The sequence below is a fragment of the Nerophis ophidion genome, linkage group LG03, assembly GCF_033978795.1.
Source record: "Nerophis ophidion isolate RoL-2023_Sa linkage group LG03, RoL_Noph_v1.0, whole genome shotgun sequence".
Taxonomy (NCBI): Eukaryota; Metazoa; Chordata; class Actinopteri; order Syngnathiformes; family Syngnathidae; genus Nerophis; species Nerophis ophidion.
In genome coordinates this window covers 75,275,222-75,297,589 of record NC_084613.1, presented here as the reverse complement: position 1 = coordinate 75,297,589, position 22,368 = coordinate 75,275,222, and the positions used below count along the sequence as shown (strand labels likewise).

The 22,368-nt window shown below is 40.0% G+C and overlaps 1 protein-coding gene across 2 annotated transcripts in view; it reads right to left on the bottom strand.

Moving 5' to 3' along the window:
* Window positions 1-22,368, bottom strand: part of aqr (aquarius intron-binding spliceosomal factor) — a 108,194-nt gene that overhangs the window by 14,901 nt on the left and 70,925 nt on the right. For both annotated transcript variants that reach the window (XM_061896058.1, XM_061896059.1), the window contains exons 32-33: window positions 19,039-19,209; window positions 5,347-5,432 (exon numbers count right to left, since the gene is read on the bottom strand). In XM_061896058.1, the coding sequence (XP_061752042.1) occupies window positions 5,347-5,432; window positions 19,039-19,209 (257 nt within the window). The remainder of the gene's footprint in view (window positions 1-5,346; window positions 5,433-19,038; window positions 19,210-22,368) is intronic.

The following is a 22,368-nucleotide window of genomic DNA, read 5'->3' as shown; positions in this document are numbered from 1 at the left end:
ACTTTACTTATTGAAAGATTACTCAATTACTAAAATAATCAATAGTTAAAGCCCTAATATCGATACATCTGATAGACTAAAAAAAATCTGCTTCGATAAGTTAAAAAAAAAAATCTCCAAAAAGGCAGTAGATGGGTTAGGGTGAGCAAATCAAGTGCTCCTTTTCTTATACCTCTGCCACGCTATAGTGAACTCCCCCTGAACTCACTGTAAACAAACATGGCGTTGATCGTGTGGGCCTTCCGCACTGTTTCAGAAGAAGACTTTTCTTGTGCTATTTGTGCAAAACGTGACAAAAAAAACATCCCGCTTCAACACATCTAACCTTATTCGCCACCTGTTTTGAAAGCCTAAGAAGACGCCTGCTGATAAAGAAACTGCCGCATAGAATGGGGTGCAAAAACTCCAGTTACATTTAAAAAAATAATACATATTAAGTTATGGGTATCGTACACGCACTCCTCTACAATCTCTAAGTGTTCCGAATTCCTGTTTCCATGTCAGTTTCAATGGGGATTTTGGATTTAAAATGAAAGTAGTTCTCGCAGTGGATGTCACGTTGTTTGGATAGCAACACACCAAATCAACAGCGCCTCTGCTGGTTGCAGCACAGTATTGCGCTCAGTTCCATTCCGTAAATAAGCATTTGTTTTAGTATAATCAAAAGAGGACCGTCGGTAGCCCAAACTAGGTCACATCGGGAGGAAAGGTGCACACTGCGCCTTAATGACAGGAGGACGAAGCAGGAAATGGTTATCTAAGAGCGAAGACAATCTGGCGCGGGTCCAATTGAGGATAATTCCGCCTTGAGGCTCATCTGAATGACATTCTCGTTGTGTTTTCATGCAGCTGTGTGAATGAGGCTCATTACCAATCACATCTTGCGTTTGGCGGATGTCAGAAGAGTATTTAAAGGGAAAGAAGATTGAGCGTGCTGTCCAAAAATGTGGAATGTGTCCATCTGATTAAGAGGATTAATGGTGGCTGCATGCGTGATGAGTTCAATGTAAATGGGAGAAGATGCTGTTCTAATTAATGCACATTTGCAACTACATTAAAGAATTAAATAAAACAAGCAGAACATTTCCACAGAGACAAACACGACAGCGGTAACCAACGAGAAGCCAGTACTGGAAGGAAAAGAGCCAATCACAAAGCTGGATAGCCTGTGGCATGGACCGAGAGACACCCACCTGGGCAGTGCAGTGACACACCAGGGCAAAGTGGACCAGTATGTGTGTTGAAGTCACAGCATGTCTGTGAATCCCTGTCAGACCCGTGTGTGTGAGTGTGTGTGTGTGTGTGTGTGTGTGTGTGAGTAAGATACACTCCCATAACCCCCACCATTAAAGCAAGGGTGGACTTGTCATATGGTCGGCTGTGCCCCCTGTGGTTGTCACGGCAGCAAATTGCCAGGAGGAGAGAGCCAGGAAAAAAGAGGACTATCAGACAAGACTCAGCAGCATGTCGGGAGGACGTCCAAAAATAGTAAACAAACAACACTTGACATGGCAGGAATGTTCTTGGCGTCCCTGCTTGTCCAAGCAGCCAATCAGAATAAAGTGGACAACTGCACACATGAAGTTCTAGAACAGTCAACAAGCCTTTGGTTACATATTAAGTAAAGACTACGAGTGCATGATTGCGGGCACTACAATGTATCCGAGCAAGCCCCGGTAAATGACACAGAATTCCATAAATAGCTGGGGTTAATATATATATATATACATACTGTATATATGTATGTAAATACATATGTATGTACAGTATATATATGTATATATACACACACACAGACATCTATACACACATACATATACTTTCCTTTTCATCTGACATCATCACATGGACAAAGATAAGACCTTCTGGAGGAAAGTTCTGTGGTCAGATGAAACAAAAATTGAGCTGTTTGTCCACAATACCCAGCAATATATTTGGAGGAGAAAAGGTCTTAAATCCCAGGAACACCACTCCTACCGTCAAGCATAGTGGTGGTCTACGTTCAATGACAAAGGAGGATTACCTCCAAATTCTTCAGGGCAATCTAAAATCATCAGCCCGGATGTTGGGTTTTGGGCGCAGTTGGGTGTTTCAACAGGACAATGACCCCAAACACACATCAAAAGTGGTAAAAGAATGGCTAAATCAGGCTAGAATTAAAGTTTCAAAATGGCCTTCCCAAAGTCCTGACTTAAACATGTGGACAATGCCTGAAGAAACAAGTCCATGTCAGAAAACCAACAAATCAAAGCTGAACTGCACAAATTTTGTCAAGAGGAGGGGTCAAAAATTATCAAGAGGAGTGGTCAAAAATTAAACAAGAAGCTTGTGGATGGCTACCAAAAGCGCCTTATTGTAGTAAAACTTGCCAAGGGACATGTAACCAAAATATTAACATTGCTGTATGTATACTTTTGACCCAGCAAATTTCCTCAAATTTTCAGTAGACCCATAATAAAGTCATAAAAGACCCAAAGTTCATGAACGTTTTTTGGGACAAACAAGTGTGTGCTCCAATCACTTTATCACAAGTAAGTCAGCCTGGTCAGCAAGAAGTGCAAATGTGTGGAACTCAGTACCTGAAGAGGTTAAACTTCTCACAACTTACAAGGCCTTCACCCAAAAATTTTAAATGTGGCTTAGGAACGCCTACAGCTGCCGGTGCTAAGATAAATGTTATGTTGTATTTTTTTTTTTTTATCATATTGTATATATATTGTGTCCTTTTTTTCCCCTCTTTCTTTTTAAATTGTAATTTTCCTTTTTATTTTATTTTTATTTTTTCTACATCGTGGCCAGGGGACTACAGATGAAAACTAGCCTTCTTTTAACCATGTGTTTTATAAAATTGCATTGTCCATCCATCCATCCATCTTCTACCGCTTATTCCCTTTTGGGGTCGCGGGGGCCGCTGGCGCCTATCTCAGCTACAATCGGGCGGAAGGCGGGGTACACCCTGGACAAGTCGCCACCTCATCGCAGGGCAACACAGATAGACAGACAACATTCACACTCACATTCACACACTAGGGCCAATCTAGTGTTGCCAATCAACCTATCCCCAGGTGCATGTCTTTGGAGGTGGGAGGAAGCCGGAGTACCCGGAGGGAACCCACGCATTCACGGGGAGAACATGCAAACTCCACACAGAAAGATCCCGAGCCTGGAATTGAACCCAGGACTGCAGGACCTTTGTATTGTGAGGCAGACGGACTAACCCCTCTACCACCGTGAAGCCTAAAATTGCATTGTCCCCTTCGAAATAAACGGATCTAATCTAATCTAGGGCAGCACGGTGGAACAGGGGTTAGTGCATGTGCCTCACAATAAGAAGGTTCTGAGTAGTCCTGAGTTCGATCCCGGGATCGGGATCTTTCTTTGTGGAGTTTGCATGTTTTCCCTGTGTCTGCGTGGGTTCCCTCCGGGTACTCCGGCTTCCTCCCACTTCCAAAGACATGCACCTGGGGATAGGCTGATTGGCAACACTAAATTGGCCCTAGTGTGTGAATGGCAGAAACATGCAGAAGCTTTCGTCCAGCAGTGGACTGTCAACGACTGATGATGATGATGTGAATCTGAGCGTGAATGTTGTCTGTCTATCTGGGTTGGCCCTGTGATGAATTAGCGACTTGTCCAGGGTGTATCCTGCCTTCCGCCCTTGTGCAGTTAAGATAGGCTCCAGCCCCCTCGCCCCCACCCCAAAAGGGACGAGCGGTAGACAATGAAAGGATGGATGATCCAATCTAATACACATATACTGTAAATCCACGTGTTCATTCATAGTTTTGATGCCTTCAGTGAAAATCTAAAATGTAAATAGCCATGAAAATAAAGAAAACGCATTGAATGAGGAGAAGGTGAGTCCAAACTTTTGGTCTGTACTGTGTGTGTGTGTGTATATATATATATATATATATATATATATATATATATATATATATATATATATATATATATATATATATATCTGCGTTCAAAGGACTCCGGCTTATTAGTGATTCCCAAAGCCCAAAAAAAGTCTGTGGGCTATAGAGCGTTTTGATTTCGGGCTCCAGTACTCTGGAATGCCCTCCCGGTAACAGTTCGAGATGCCACCTCAGTAGAAGCATTTAAGTCTCAACTTAAAACTCATTTGTATACTCTAGCCTTTATATAGACTCTCTTTTTAGACCAGTTGATCTGCCGTTTCTTTTCTTTTTCTCCTATGTCCCACTCTCCCTTGAACGGGACTCTCGCTGCTGTGTTGGATCCGCTTTGGACTGGACTCTCGCGACTGTGTTGGATCCATTATGGATTGAACTTTCACAGTATCATGTTAGACCCGCTCGACATCCATTGCTTTCGTCCTCTCCAAGGTTCTTAGTCATCATTGTCACCGAAGTCCCACTGGGTGTGAGTTTTCCTTGCTCTTATGTGGGCCTACCGAGGATGTCGTAGTGGTTTGTGTCGTGGTTTGTGCAGCCCTTTGAGACACTAGTGATTTAGGGCTATATAAGTAAACATTGATTGATATATATATATATATATATATATATATATATATATATATATATATATATATATATATATATATACATACACCGTATTTTCTCGAAATGCCGCAGGGTATATAGTATGCGCCTGCCTTGAATTACTGCCGGGTCAAACTCGCTTCACAAAATAATTAGCGCACGCTTAGTATTACCGCCTGGTCAAACTTGTGACGTCAAGAGTGACACTTCCCCTGTCATCATTTTCAAGACGGAAGAGGCTGATTTCAATACCGGTAATTTGAAATCGCATAAAGGGAAAAAGATTAAGAGCTATTCAGTAGGATTTAAGGTCCAAGCTTACTTCACACTCAAATTTTTACTGCATGCCTTTGGTAAGTGGCGGAGTGAGAAGATGTTTTAAAATAATTAGCGCATGCTTATTTTTACCGCATGCCTTTGGTAAGCGCAGGAATGGGAAGAGGTTTTAAATTAATTAGCGCCCCGGCAGCAATTCAAGGAATTACGGTATATATACTGTATATATATACTGTGTATATATATATATATATACTGTGTATATATATATATATATATATATATATATATATATATATATATATATATATATATATAAACATGTATATGTTTTGGTCAGTTCCTATAGGGTTCACTGTGACATTCACTTGACCAACTTGTGGCAGGGATGCTTTTAACTCAAGCATCACAGATAGCAGGGAGAGATCTCTTATATCAAAGCACTCAAGTTGAGGTACACTGTGGTAACGACAATAACTGTGTCAGAATTCAGACACACCCAAAAAGATTGCCACTTGAATCTAAGTACATGTGGAGGGAGTTGAAGTGTTTTATTTACCTGAGATGTCCAACAGCTTTGGTGCGAACCAGCGAGAGGATGATGTAGTCGTTCTGCTGACCCTGGAACCTGTCGACGGTCGTCACCTGTAACGTTATTACAGGGACGGTTTAGCTGATGCTCCCATCAAAGTGAATGCGTTTGAGTTAAGCAGTGGGATTTAGCGAAGAAAAAAGATAAAAGAACGTTCCCTGTTGTGGGCGTTATCATGGCACGACACACGGGCGAGCAGACGAGTCCTTAAGACGGCTTAAAGGGCCGCCTCTTGCCTCTTACCTGGACCCCTGAGACTCAATGCCGGGGGCATCGGTGTTGCTGCCACAGAATCAAAGATTATATATATTTTTTTACTTTCTTTTCATCGCAAAAAAAGGGGAAGGTGAAGTCAGCCAATTTCTCGATACGCTGGTAATCCTGTCATGCAGAGGGTTTGCTTGCCAAGGATATGTTCTACATAAAAGGAAGCAACACACTTTGGTCAAAAATGTGCACATCTCTCATAGTTTGCACATTCTGATAAACCTAATTTCAACCGTAAATCGATCATTAGTACAGTACTGGGAAGTCAAAAACTACAAGATTTTACTTTTATTGACTCTTAATCAGGGGTGACCATATATTTTTTTACACTCAGGGTTATACAGACTGACAAATTAAAGGACGCAGATGCCATTTTGTTTTTTTCACCTTCAAAAACAGTGCGACATATAGATATATTCTTTGTTTACAAACTACAAAATGCAATTTTGGTAGACATTTCCTGTCAGGTATGATGAGCAAAGCCGAACCGTTATGCTAACAGTTAACATGCTGGCCAGATACCGTCAAGTAACAAAAAAAAAGGACTTAGGAAGTGATGAGCAGTAACAAATAACATGTAGCGAAGCTATGTAGCTTAACTACATTTCCAAGTAATTTGTCAGTAGCTTTGCTAATTTTTGAAGGAGTAGCAATTCCTGTAGTTTCGATATGTTCAAACCCATGTAGCAAGGTAACTTACATGAAAGCTACAGGCTACAAAAAGAGAGAATGGACCAAAAAAAAATGCAGAGAAAATACAATGACCTGGATGAATGAGAACATCCTTACGTAAGAAGAAAATCCATGATGATTGGTTGGTATGATGAGTCACGGCTGGCTAAGGTTAGGGTGAAACATTACAGACTGACCAATCAGAGGCAAGATAGTGTGGGTAATCAAAAACCAAAAGCCCAGAAACCCACAAATATGTGTGTCCTTGGCCACATTTAGACTAATGTATGCATTTAGAGAATACAATGCTCACTACCTTAGTTTTTCAGTTGTTTAGTCTGTAAACCAAAATCATAACTGCTTTCTTCATCTAGGACAGTGGTCCCCAACCTGGGCGGTTTAGCTCGGTTGGTAGAGTGGCCGTGTCAGCAACTTGAGGGTTGCAGGTTCGACTCCCGCTTGTGCCATCCTAGTTACTGCCGTTGTGTCCTTGGGCAAGACACTTTACCCACCTGCTCCCAGTGCCACCCACACTGGTTTAAATGTAACTTAGATATTGGGTGTCACTATGTAAAGCGCTTTGAGTCACTTGAGAAAAGCGCTATATAAATATAATTCACTAATTCACAATTCACTTTGTATCCGCTGACCGGTCACCGCTTAATAATTTGTCCCGCAGCCCAGGGGGGGTGTCTTTTTTTTTCTTCTTCTTTGTCACGAAAAAGGGACGTTTTTATCATGAAAAAGGGAGTTTTTTGTGGTTGGTGCACTGTTTGTAAGTGTATATTGTGTTTTTTATGTTGATTTAATAAAAACATTTTTATTTTTTTTTTTAAAGAAAAAATTATTCTGCGGCCCGGTGGTTGGGGACCACTGATCTAGGACGTCCAACACTAATGTAGGCACAGACATCATAAGGGAACTGGACTTTAATTTCTTTTGCCTATTATTTACAATCATTATAACATACATGACAACAGATGAATATTTTTCATTTAATGTATTCTGAATAAATGCACTCAAAAGTCTGCTTGAAATGGAGCCTAAGGGAGCCGCTTTATTCTACCCATAAAGCGCTTTAAAAAAATATCCAAACACCTCATTTAAGGTTTTTTAAACATGATGTAAGTATATATGTAATGCAGTAGCCGGCACATTTATAATAACATTTATTCTTTTAAGTATAAAAACGCATCACAACGTTTGCTTTCTCTGCCAGTACATCACTGATTTCTACTCACTGCAGACTTTATGAGAGCCAAAAAACATAATAAAACATCACTTAATGTACAAGGTCTACTGTCATTAGAATGCCGACTGCTCGGATTTTCATATATTCCCATTTAGATGAAGAATGACTCAGAATCTTCACCAAGAAAAGGGGAACCATGTGTCTTTTCGTGTTGTTCTCGCCATACCCGGGTCTAAATTGGCTGTCAAAGTGTACCAACTTGTTGAAATATGTCCTCATCCTTCTACTATCCAGGTGAGAAGCATGGTTTATGATCTAAAATAATGTTTGACGGGCAAAGAAACAAAGACGCATCTGAACAGTCGATCATGTCAACATTGGCATGCAAGCTCGCGGTTAGGGTGCCGTTACAGACAGTTTGTCTGAGTTAGGACTTATAACAACAATATCACTAATACTTGGTTAATATTCAAGTCACATAATGTAAGTAGAGTATTTTTGGTGATTTTACATGTTTTTTTATTGGATTTAATGGGCAAAATAGTGACCTCCCATAGGAGCGTACTTCTATTTACCTTCATTTATGAGTTAGAATGCATAAAAAAAAAAAAAATCACTCGTCGTGTCTTTTATAATAATTGTGAACAATAGGCAAAATTTCAAAAAAAGTGCAGTTCCCCTTTAAGGTGAGTTTAGCTAATGAAAGGTTTTACTGCATATAACCATTATAAACTGTTCCTAAACAACAAATATCTTAGTTTTTTCTTTCAAGATATAGATAGATGATTTTTTTTGTTTGTTTTTTGTTTTTTATTGTAGACGGATACAGTTAACATTATAGGGGTGCGTCAAAAAAAAAAGGCACACCAAAATAAACATACACTGGGTTGTGGGGACCCATAGAGGTAATTGTATGGTTTCTCCAGCTAAATGACAGATAGTTAATAGTAATGGACCCTTATTGGGTCAAGTACTAAAGTATATTACTCTGAGGTGCACCTCTGAAAAATATGTTAAAAATTCTTAGCATGAATTACGATTATGCCACGGGTTGTTAAAAGATTGGCTACAGGCCGCACTTTGGACACATTTGCACTAGATGTACAGTATAAAAGGAGGTAGGCGACAGCAGCTAAGGAGGTGGTGGACACATTATTCAGGTTTCGTTTTGCTGTGCGGAACAGGTGCAGCACCGGAGGCAACCGTATGCATATAGGGCTAGTTTATATAGTATATATTATATCTTAATGCATGTTTGCACATCTGGGCCATGTAGGTTACAAACCAGATAGTACATAAACTGTGCTGCAGCTTAAATATGAAAATGTTCAATTTGTTTAGCAAAAAGGGGTTACACACATAACCCCCGTGGTGCAGCATTTGGCACGGTGCTTACTTATTCATGAGAAACTCGCAAGCCGTGAATCGCACAAGGTCATGTCACTGTGTTGCATACATCACTGAATGCAAGTAAGTGCAGTTAGCTTTTTGTGTGTGCCTTTTTGAGAGACACACATTTTTTCTGGCTTCAGGCTTCCAGAGGAGGAACGTCGCCTGTGTGAAAGGAAAACCAGGACCAAAGTTTTAACAATAAAGATGCTATTATGCTGCCATCATTATCATGGATTGTCACTGGGTGACAGAACACACAATTGAAAGAGGCTATTCAGTTTAAATACAAATATATTTAGTAGGGATGCCAATCTTAAAATAACTCACAATTTTATTCAATTCTGATTTTTGGATTCAACACAACTCTTGATTCAAACCGATTGCGCAATATAAAACATTTTCAAAACAGATTACAAAAGCTCCTCTTACCTGCTGCATTATGACATATGTACAGCAAGTAGGCACAGGGATATTCCTAAAAAGCTTTAAAAAAAAAAAAAAAAAAAAAAAAAAAGATTCTTGCAAAAAATGACCAAACAAAATAAATAAGAATTGTGATAGGGATGCGAGTATTTTTTTTCCAGCACCCAGTGCTTAGGCAATAAAATGCATAAATGCACGAATAAAAAAATACATTTAAAATGTGTTTTTTTAGGAAGCTGAATTCATGCACCCCCTGCATCTGTGCATGTGTTTGAATTGAAGCATTGTGGAAATGTAATTGTGCACTGATGGATATTTTTTACATGGGCACAATCATTACACTAAATAATGCTATATTTTTAATTTGGTCAAATATACACGTTTCACACCACAAACTATTAATGTATGTTTTATAAGCTAATGGTTTCATGCGAAGATGTTGAAATTAAAGTGCCACAATGCATTTTGGGAGGCAAAAAAAACCCAAACATGATACAAATCATACATTTGATAGTTAATTTGTGGTGTGGAACATAAAAAGGTATATTCAATGAATGAGAAAGTCCTTCAATTAGGGATCGACCGATTATAACGCCGAGCCGATATTTCCTTTTACACAGCTGCCAGTTCTGATAAGAATCGGGTCGACGACATCACCGCGTTCCAGGTCCGTAATGTTCACATTAAAGTTAAAAGTCCCAACGATAGTCACACACACACTAGGTGTGGTAAAAATATCCTCTGCATTTAATAATAATGGATTAGATTTTATATCGCGCTTTTCTATTGTTAGATACTCAAAGCGCTCACAGAGAAGTGGGAACCCATCATTGATTCACACCTTGTGGTGGTAAACTACATCTGTAGCCACAGCTCTCCCGTCCAAAGGCAAAACCCATCAACTTGATTTTAGTCAAAACTGAGATGATAATAATTTTGGAGTTCCTAGGTGATATGCTTTACATTAGTGTATGCGATATTGTAATTTGTTCCGTAAGTAAGCTGTTATGCGCATGGCAGGACCTAGCAACTACCACATAACCGTGTAGATACAACAGAAAAACCTAGTATCTCAAGGGACCAATCGAAGCTTCTTTGTCAGTCGCCTTATTGTCTTTAATGAGACATTTGCACGAATGGGGGCCGACGGTCAACCTGATTATGTGATATTATGGCACGAGGGGATATTTGGAAGATTGGCCCAGAACGTTGCAAGCACCTTCATTAAATGTATTGTTTTTGATTCTTCCCCTTGCATACTCTTTTTGGCAGATAACTGTGGAGGTCCAAATAAAAACTGGACGCTGTACACGGCTCTTGCCCAATGTGCAAACGCAGAATGGGGCCCACCCGAGATTGTGATAAAATATCTGGAGAAAGGGCACACGTTCATGAGAGCAGATTCAGTCCATGGCTCAATCGGCAAGAAAATGAAAGCTCAAGAAAACATCTATACGTTTGATGACTTTGTAGTTCTTTGTAAGACAGCATCAAGATAGATTGGTTTTCCTTTGTTCTCTCAAAATCATCTAGAAGTTAGTTACTAGGTTTTGCCTTTGGACGGGAGAGCTGCCCTGGGGTAGACTGACGGAAGCATGGCTGCCAGTTTGCGCCTACGACCACCACCGATCAAGTGAAGTGAAGTGAATTATATTTATATAGCACTTTTCTCTAGTGACTCAAAGCGCTTTACATAGTGAAACCCAATATGTAAGTTACGTTTAAACCAGTGTGGGTGGCACTGGGAGCAGGTGGGTAAAGTGTCTTGCCCAAGGACACAACGGCAGTGACTAGGATGGCGGAAGCGGGAATCGAACCTGCAACCCTCAAGTTGCTGGCACGGCCGCTCTACCAACCGAGCTATGCCGCCATCCAGAATCAATCATTCATTCACCAGTGTGAGCGGCACCGGGGGCAAGGGTGAAGTGTCCTGCGCAAGGACACAACGGCAGCGATTTGGATGTCAATAGGTGGGAAGCGAATCTGCAACCCTCAGGTTTCTGGCACGGCCGCTCTACCCACTACACCATGCAGCCCCTCATTTGACTCATGCCCACGTTCACCCCCTGGGAGGTGAAGGGAGCAGTGAGCAGCAGCTGTGGCCGCGCTCTGAAATCATTTTGGTGATTGAACCCCCAATTCCAAACCCTTGATGCTGAGTGCAAGGCAGAGAGGCGATGGGTCCCATTTTTATAGTCTTTGGTATGACTCGACCTTCCAGTCTCAGGGCGGACACTCTAACCACAAGGCCACTGAGCAGAAAACAATTCAACATTTAAGAAAATCTATCAAAACTCGGGCAGCTTTTGGAAATAATATAGTTGATATCATCTGACGTAGTAAATATCCTAACTAGTCTGACTGGTCAGCTGTTTCTGCTGCATGCAAACTGAAATATAAAATCTACTGTATCAAGGGAGCTTCCTGCTTACTTGCATGTAATCAACATGTAACCAGTAAATCCACTACAATTTAGTGCATAGGTACCTTTTATTTCATGTCTAATTACAATCATCCCATTAAAGTGAGCGGACCAGATGCCATTTTCTTGCTTTAAGCCTTGGTGACACTTGGTGGGTACACGGTGAGGGCTAAAGCTCTGCGCCGCGTGACCTTTTAAATGTCCAGCACTTCATTCCTTCTACGGCCATCGTTCTCTCTTTCTTTCTCCTCAGCAAATCTCAAGAGCCTGTCACATGGTCCTCCCAGTCCCTCCCCTCCCCTCCCCTCCCCTGTCAGCATGTCAGGAGGCACGCATACTGACTTAAGACCTGCAGCGCACAGAATGACAGTGGCAGTCTTAACGTGGCGGGACATTTACCATGACTGAGCACTATTTCTGACTGGCTGTCAGAACAGAATATATTTAACAAAGACAAAAAGGTAGAACTGTTGCCAAAAAAAAAAAAAAAAAAGGAACAAAAGTCAGCTGAAATGGTAGCAGCGAAAAAATGCAAGGAATAAGGCATCCCAGCATATCATAGCAAGTTCTGAGTAGCACTACAGGAATTGGAATGCTCAGAAATCCCTGACATCATTGATGAATCCTGAAGATTTTCTTGCCGAAAAACAGCGATATTTAGGAAACACTATTGTATTTTTCTTTTTCTTTTCGTTTTAGCCAAAATGAATGTCTTGGAAATTAATTTTCAGTCTACCTTGTCAAACTTAAAGGGGAACTGCACTTTTTTTTAATGTTACCTATCATTCACAGAAAAGTACCAATGATTGTACTACTGTAATATCATCTGGTGTAACACCTTCCCTACCTACCTTCACAAATTAGAATCCATGCAAAAGAAAATTATACGGGCCCTGTCATGGTCCAAGTTTAATGCCCCCACTTGTCATCTATTTCATAAATATCATCTCTTGAGACTGACAGAGTTCAATATTTATCAAAATGCTTGTTTAACCTATCAAGTCATTTACAGGCTGAATCTTAGGCTCTGTAGCTTGGTTCCTATCTACCATCCCCAGCATGCCCACAACACTCGTAACTTAGATCTGATAACAGGTAAACATTGTCTACTGGCTTGTACCGCTCGCAGTGTCGTATGCAGGGGACCAAAGATTTGGAACCAGCTTAATGAGAGCCTCAAGATGCTGTATCCATTCTCCAATTTCAAAAAGAAACTGAAAACTTACCTATTAACCACATATCTTTAATGCCTTATGTGGGGTAGTCTACTGTTGGGTTTTGCATGGTTGTATGAATGTATGTATGTATGTGTATGCTTGCTGTAGTACTATTATCTCGTGTTTATTAGATGGCGTTGTTGTTGTTTTGTTTTTTGTTGTTGTGCTTGCTACCATTATTCATCTTTCCATATATATACTGTCCTCTTGACCCCTGTCGAAAGCTTCTTTTAGCTTATTTGGAGGACCCTTTCAAGTACCAACATCTTTACATGATGACATTTCACCACTACTGTAATTGTTATATGGTATTGTGAATAAACTAAACTTGAAACTTGAAATTGTCACACACATACTAGATTTGGCGAAATTATTCTCTGCATCACCTTAGATCACCCCCTGGAAGACACGATGACAGATGTATTTTTTTAATGCAATCTACCGGTAACTCGTAAATAAACGTAAATAAAAGTCTGCATACATTTGAGCCAGTGGGAGGTCCTCTATTCAGCCCATAAAACCCAATATATAACCATTCAAAAAACACCAACAATACTCCTAATACATTTTCCAATGTGTGTGCCAATGTTGACATGATTGACTGATGAGCTGCCTTCTCGTCTCCTTGCTTGTCAAACTTTATTCTAGATTGTAAATCATGCCTCTCACCTAGATAGTAGAAGGACGAGGACATATAACGACAAGTTGGTACACTTTGACAGCCAATTTAGACCGGGTATGACGCCTGGTTCCACGTCCCTTTTCTTTGTGAGGTTTATGCAATATTCTTCATTTAAATGGTAATATATGGACATCTGAGTAGTCTGCACCCTAATGACAGCAGACCTTATACAGTAAGTGATGTTTTATTATGTTTGTTGACTGTCGTGAAGTCTGCAGTAAGAGTTTTTTTTAATTAATGCTCAAAATGAACCAAATACGTAGATATTAAATGTTATTATAAATGTGCCTGTTACCACATTACATACATACTTACATAATGTAAATAAAACCTTAATGGACGTATTTGGATTTTTTTAAGGGCTTTATAGGCAGAATAGAACGGCTCCCGTTGGCTGCATTTTGAGCCCACTTTTGATCACATTTATTATATACAATGCATGAAAAAAAATACATACGTTGTCATGTCTTTAATAATGATTGCGAAAGATAGGTACAATTCCAAAGAAATTTCAGTTTCCCTTTAGGGTAGTTTTTTTTAAACTTCTTTTTTACACTTGTGTGCCAATTAAGAATGTTAGCGTGTACCCACAATAAGCCATTTGTGTCATGTTGAGCTTGGGTACGATCATTTGTGTGTTTATTTCTCCCATAATTTCTACTATGCTGTATTAGTGACATTTCTAAGATGTTTGCAGTGATGAACTCTGTCCAGTCTTATTTGGAGTAATTCTGATTATTTAATCATTTTTTTCTGTTACAGCTGTACATGAATGGTCGGAAAGCATGGCACAGTTTGTAACTAAACTGAGTAGTGGGTGAGTGGGGGGATTCTACACACAGCAGAGTAATGAGCACAGAGAGGAAGGGAGAATATTCTTACAGAATTACAAATTGGGAGCTTCAAATGTAAGAAAAAACGAGGCGCAGGAATTTAAAGGAGAGGAACTTTGTGTTTCTAAATGCTAATCTTGACTGTTTTAACTGTTATCCAGGTGGTCCTTTTTTAGATTTACAGTTTAATGTACATTTTGTCATGAAATGTTTTGTCAATCTAATGTATCATTTCAAATTTACAAATACACAAAATTAGATTGAACCTTTAAGTTTTTTTTTGTATTTCATTATTTGTTTCTTGTGGCAATCTGCTCCATGTCGAGCATATATTTTAAAAAAAGCCATACAGACAATAAAAACTTGATTAAGTTATTTTTTTAGGGCTGCATCGGTGCTATATAAAGAACTGTGACGGCCCACTGACAAATACATTTAAAAAATTGCTCAGATGACCGCTAAAATATCGTAAACTACGATGGCCCGCTGACAAATACATTTAAAAAATTGCTCGGATTACTGCTAAAATATCGTAAACGCTTTAATAAAGTGAACTTTGTATGCTGTAGGTGGTTTAGGGTGAGAAAATTAAACGCTCCTGTTCTCATATTTGCCTAAACTCATCGTAAATATACATGGTGTCGTCGATCATGTGGAATTTCTTCACTGTTGGTTTGTGACAAATGTTACGCAAACATTCCGACAGGAGAGGTGAAAAAAAAAACATCGCGCTTTAACACTTCAAACTATCACCCTCCTGAAATGCCAGCATCGCCACGATGGTGTTTTGAAAGTCTCGGAAGACGCCTACGTGTGCAAAAAAAGCTGCCGCAAGAAAAGGTGGGTGTCTTGTACCAATATCGCGGTGCCATTTGAAAAGAAAATCGTGTCGCTGTCCTGTCGCTGGCCGGCCTGGCTGTGTGGGGGAGGGGGTCCCTTGTTCCCTTTCAATAGAATTTTGACCATTGTCAAAAAAAAAAAAGATCAAAAACTATATCTTAAAGGCCTACTGAAACCCACTACTACCGACCACGCAGTCTGATAGTTTATATATCAATGATGAAATATTAACATTTCAACACATGCCAATACCGCCGTTTTAGTTTACTAAATTACAATTTTAAATTTCCCGCGGAGTTTCTTGTTGAAAACGTCGCGGAATGATGACGCGTATGGCGCGTGACGTTTCGGGTTGTAGCCCAGCACCACTTGCGGCTAAAAGTCGTCTCTTTTCATCGCATAATTACACAGTAATTTGGACATCTGTGTTGCTGAATCTTTTGCAATTTGTTCAATTAATAATGGAGACTATAAAGAATAATGCTGTTGGGGGAAAGTGGTGGATTGCAGCTGCCTTTAGCAACCGAGACACAGCCGGTGTTTCTTGATTGTGAAGCTTTAACACAGAGCGGTCAAGCGAACATGTTTTCTACGTCAACCAGCAAGGTTTTGGATGGGAAAATTGTGATATTAAGTCGGCTCTTACCGGACACTTCCGTGGATTATGGGACTTCCTCCTGCAGCTCAAAAAGGCAGCTCTGATCTTGTCTGAGAGACACTGGCATTCACTGCAGCCATCCGACTTTCAGGTATGTCTTTACAATCTCACTAAAACACTATTAAAACAATAAGCAGATAAGGGATCTTCCAGATTAATCCAAGCAAATGTGTCTAATTACATCTGAAATGGTCCCACTGCCGCCGTCTAGAGCCGGCGCTTTTTCTTTTTTGTGCTTCACTCTAACTTTCCTTATCCACAAATCTTTCATCCTCGCCAAAATTAATGGGGAAATTGTCGCTTTCTCGTTCCGAATAGCTCTTGCTGCTGGAGGCTCACATTATAAACAATGTGAGGATGTGAGGAGCCATACAACCAGTGACGTCACGCGCACATCGTCTGCTACTTCCGGTAAAGGCAAGGCTTTTTTATTAGCGACCAAAAGTTGCAAACTTTATCGTCGATGTTCTCTACTAAATCCTTTCAGTAAAAATATGGCAATATCGCGAAATGATCAAGTATGACACATAGAATGGACCTGTTATCCCCGTTTAAATAAGAAAATCTCATTTCAGTTGGCCTTCAAAAGAGTAAAAAAAATACAAAATAAAATGGACTCCTAATCTCTGTTATCCAAAATCGCACTTCAATAAATAATAAACGTCTAGAAGTGCAGTTTTTTTCCTCAGTTGGAAAAACTGGGTTGGGTGCTTAGTTTTCCCACCCCCCAGCCATTTCTTTCCAACAAATATGGCAAACTGGTTCGTATGTCCGTTTTGATAAGTTACTCTTGCTGATTCGGTTTAAAGCTTAAATATTGCACATATTTTTTCCTTCTAAATTGTGTTACCTTGCTGAGCTTCTCACAAGAAATTTGCAACTAGTGAGGCTACGTCAATATTGGAGGTTAGCAGTCCTGCCTCCATTCACAGTGATAAAGATTGTAGATAACTGACAAAAGGATTCACTCCATACATTTAATTTTTCAATCGAACAAATGCGCTCAAGTGCTGAGGGAACCCTTTTGCACCTTGTTTGAAAGCAAGAAGTGAAGACAACATCGGCACACGAACTCGGCAATTTGGTCCTGTTTGAATGCTTGTTGATTTAATAAAAAATAACTTTATTGTTGAAAACAATTCAGATGGGACCCATGAGGCCTAAGTAAGTCAGATTTTGTGTCTTTACTGCAACAATATGCATTTTCCAAATCTTTTTTGTGTGCAAGGTGAACGACTCAAGGTTTGGAGAGGAAGAATACAGAAGGCAAAAAGCTTAACCTGGGGGTGAAAAAACTAAACATTTGGCAGTGATGAGAAGCTGTGCTGGCGGGCTGCTTGCTGACTTTTAACATAGTTAACGTGGGCAGGCATGAAGAAAACCCAACAGTGTCCTTCAGGGAGGAACTCCCAGCATCAAGAGTTGTTGTGCATGTTTTGCTGCACCACCTCCACAATCCTTTTTAATCTTCTGCTCAAACATGCACGCACTCTCTCACACCCACTTGAGGGAGTTTTGTTTGTGCAGAGGTATCCAGCTGGCTCAACGGTTTACAAGGGGGTAACGTGTTTAGTCCGACTGCAAGACATGCGCAGCAGTCTGGGTGGAATGATGACTGAAAGTGATTGGACTTGGATGGGAAAATAAGAGTTTTGCTGTGCTGTAGACTAAAAGCCATTGCAGTTCAAAGCTACTTACAAGATAAAAAGGTGGTCTTGTCAGACATATGGAATGCAGGGTTATAAAAAACCTTAAGGTGTACTCATAGCAAAGAACTCTGACTTACTGTCATTGCGCTAATGTGACTTTTCTATGCCTCAACGATATGCCTAAACATAATACCTTAATTTTTTTAACAACAAATTTAATAAAAATTTACTTTTTAAAGAAATCAATGAATACGATTGAGAAGTTTTTGATTAGTACGAAATAGCAACGCAAACAAAGCATCAAGTTCAATTCTTAATAAAGTAGGTTATTTTTATCCATCCATCCATTTTCTACCGCTTATTCCCTTTGGGGTCGCGGGGGGCGCTGGTGCCTATCTCAGCTACAATCAGGCGGAAGGCGGTGTACACCCTGGACAAATCGCCACCTTATTGCAGGGCCAACACAGATAGACAGACAACATTCACACTCACATTCGCACACTAGGGCAAATTTAGTGTTGCCAATCAACCTATCCCCAGGCGCATGTCTTTGGAAGTTTTTAGAACAAACATAAATTGGTCTTTGTATAAAATCATTTTCAAAAAAGTAAGCAGATGAAATTTAGCTGGCGTATTTACTGTGATGCTTTTGCTCATACGGTGATCAGTATGCATTGTTCTAATCAAAGTTATTCAATATAGAGCTTCCTATGGAAAGCACAACTTGTCTTGATTAAAATACTTCTGTAAATAAAAATGTAGCATTATAAGGTCTCTATAAGTTTAGTTAGTGGAGAAACACAGGCTTTTTTTTTAACCATTTGGGCACCACACCATTAGCGACGTGTGGAGCGACCACTACAAGGATCAGTCTCCACTGTGCTTCTTTCTCACCATACATGGTATCATCATACATACCTTGTTTAAAGTTAAAGTACCAATGATTGTCCCACACACTCTTGATGTGGCGAAATTATTCTCTGCATTTGACCCATCACCCTGGATCACTAAATGATTCCACCAAAGTAAGCCATTTCTTAGCTGGAGTTTATGTTCTTGTTTGCCTTGTAAAGAATTACATTTTCCTCACTCTGCTGCAGTATTTTTTTAGACATACTTCGCAGCATGCAGTGATTTGTTTCACGTCTGTTGACGCAAAATAAAACCACTGACGACACTTTTCTTTGGAATTAACGCCTCGCTCTCGTTTGCGTTAACATCCATGTTTTGCTAGGGGTGTAAAATCTCTACGGAAATTATGGGGAGGGTGGAATTTACGGAAGCTCCTTAGGGCAAAAGGAGAAAAAAAACGGATTTTTAATTTCACAATGGTCTGCAGCAGAAAATAAACATTTTTTGATCAAAACAATTTATCCCCCAGACCTAATTGATACTAAAGTTACATGTTTTACCTTATTAGGCTGTCCAAAGAAGGGGTTCCCTGCACAGCGCTGGTTGATGACGTCTCGGATCAGGTGTTTCTGTCCATTGTAGGTGGTGAGGATGCTGATGCGGTCGGCGGGGTAGCCCAGCAGGCGCATGTACATGAATAGAGCCACGCAATACTCAGCCTCTCCCAGGTTCTTAATAGAGAAAGAAAACATTTTTCAGCAGATTTTTAAAGGCATTTTAGCCACAAATATGGCCCAAGCCTTTATACTCCACAAGGCTTTGTCCTTGGACTAAATTGGAACACTTCAGGCATTTTTTACTGCCCCTTTATAGTCAATTGCAATCGTTCCAGCGCTTACACTGATCAAAGTTTGCCCTTCAAAAGTGACCAAAAATAAAAGAGCGAACAAAATGCATTATTCATCCTGTTTCAATTAGGCCAGGACAGCAGCCTCACATCTTTGCTAGTTACTCATGCAGCCTCATCAACAGTTCTTCCTTATCCAGCTGCACTTGAGTGAACATGTCGGGGAAGTGTGATACTCTTTTGTTAGCGTCGTACCACCTATAGATTACACCGATCCAGTCAGTGGTGCTCTGATCTCTCCTGCCATTTTAAGGTATCTTGCAGGTATAAGTGAAGCTGTGATTATAGATGAATAGACGTGTGATTGCTTAACAATTTGACTGTGGTGCGAATAAATGTGTTGAGCCCTGCATGCATGAACTGAAATGTAAGTAAACATGAGGCAGTGATTCACGGCTCTGCCAAACTTGTTAATAATAGGTGCCACGCATTAGCATATCGCTCACGAAAAACCGGTAACCCTGACAACAAGGTCAGTGTGATGGAGGCTACTTAATTCCTGGGAAGGGATGCAAAAGGGATACCTATAATTACTCAAATGGTGGCTTATATACTCAACCACAAGTGTAAATTTGAAGGAGGCTTCTTTTTAAATAGTCTTTTTTTTATTTGTGCAAGTGCTCTACGAAGAAGTTAACGACATACAAAGTACAGCACACTTCTATTGGGTATACGCCATGAGTAACTATGATGTGTAGTATCCTAAGATAAGTCTAATTAAGATTTACACTTGCTTCAAGGAATTGATATTATGCAGATTGCAGAATTGCACCTTTTTAATGTAATATGTATTGATCAAGTGATTCGTTTCTTTTTAGGTTGTTTTGTCCCAAAAGAATAAAAACAATTATCTAATTTTTTTTTAAACCAAAACTTATGGCTATCTATGCTATTGATGCACAGCTTTAAGACCATGCAAATGTGTATTTTATTAGCCATAAAAATCAAGTGATTTGAGTTCTTGTTCAACACAGATTGGTTTGTCTAAGGAATTGTGTCTTTGATTTCTACTAAGACCTTAAGCTACTGTACATTTGCTAATGCACTTGCTGCACAGCTGTCAGACCACGCAAATGTGTTTTTTGTGAGTAGTAGCTCATTTCCAGTGATTTGATTTCTGACTGGTTTGCCTAAGGCAAGGGTGTCCAAACTTTTTAACTTGGGGGCCGCATTGGGCTTATTAAAATTTGGCCATGGGGCGAAAACCAACCCCATGTAAAGTAACAATATATGCACACACCCATATATATGCCTATGCATACATACATGCATATACAATATGTATACATACATACATATATGTATACATATACATACATACATACATATACACATACATACATATACATATATATATATATATATATATATATATATATAGATATACACATACATATAAATATACATATGTACAAAGCGCAGTGAAATCATTTCAACATGCCGCCACAGACGGAAACACCTCCTAGGTAACACATGAGCCATTCACCACGCCCCTACGCCTGCCTGTACCCACCCACTCTGTGCCCTATATAAACCATTGTATGTGAATGCTTCCATTAAAATCTCCTGATGATTGAGGGAACCCCTCATGAAACAGTTCTGTAGAGATGAAGTAGTCTTGTGATTTTTCCCACACATACATATTGCGCTCATATATATATATATATATATATATATATATATATATATATATATATACATACACACAGGTTTTGGAGCAACATATGTTTCGGGACGGTGTCGCGACGGGACGAACAGCCAGGGAAGAGCCAGTATTTGATTATACGATTACAAGTGCATAGCAGGACATTGTGGAATTGTCTGCCTCTTCCTGGGGTTCAGAGGAGAGAGAGCCTGTGTGAGTCAGTACTCGTAAGTGATTCCCTTGAGGAGACTGCAAATGGCAACCGTCAAATGTGGAGTGGAGGTTCATGTGACCTGGAGCCTCGAGAAAGTGCACATGGTCTAGATTTAGGAACAATAAGAACATTCAGAGACACAAGCTTGCACGGACATCAATGGCGCATTGACATTTACACGCACATGGAAAGCATTTTAATGCCTTAGTTGGCATATAGACTGATCATCAGTTCCAGTGTATTATTTTGTACCCGGCATGCTTTACGATTACAAATAACTGTATTTATAGGGGGCGGAGACCTTCTGGTTCTGTATTTTTTTCTTCAGTTTAACAATAATTTATTTTTGCACTTTACACAACTGTCATAGTAAACATAGTGGCTTTGAAATTAAATCATACCAGAATAGCAGCAGACTAATTGTTCCCCATATGAATATTTTTTTTATTTTACCTAAACAGGCGCACGCACACACACAAAGTAGCTAAGCAATGTCAGGAAATGAAACTCTGTATGGCTCCTGGAGTGAGGCACGCGCGCACGCACGCACACACACACACACACACACACACACACACACACACACACACACACACACACAGTCTGTGCAGAGGCGGCAGACAACAACACACTAATAGCAGGACCATGAATATATCATAAAGACTTGTAGACAGATCATTTTAAAAATAAATGGGCCAACAAGAAATTGAGAAATATGGGATGCCCTGCCCTGAAGGAGCTAAAAGTGTCTAAGACTGTGCATCTTTGTAAGACAAATGCACTATATTGCCATAAGTATTTGGCCACCTGCCTTGACTCACATATGAACTTGAAGTGCCATCCCATTCTTAACCCAAAGGGTTCAATATGATGTGATTTCACCTGTCCACAAGGTTGAGGAGTGTGTTTATAGGAATTTTCGACCATTCTTCCTAAAGCGCATTGGTGAGGTCACACACTGATGTTGGTCGAGAAGGCCTGGCTCTCAAGTCTCCGTTCTAATTCATCCCAAAGGTGTTCTATCGGGTTCAGGTCAGGACTCTGTGCAGGCCAGTCAAGTTCATCCACACCAGACTCTGTCATCCATGTCTTTATGGACTTTGCTTTGTGCTCTGGTGCAGAGT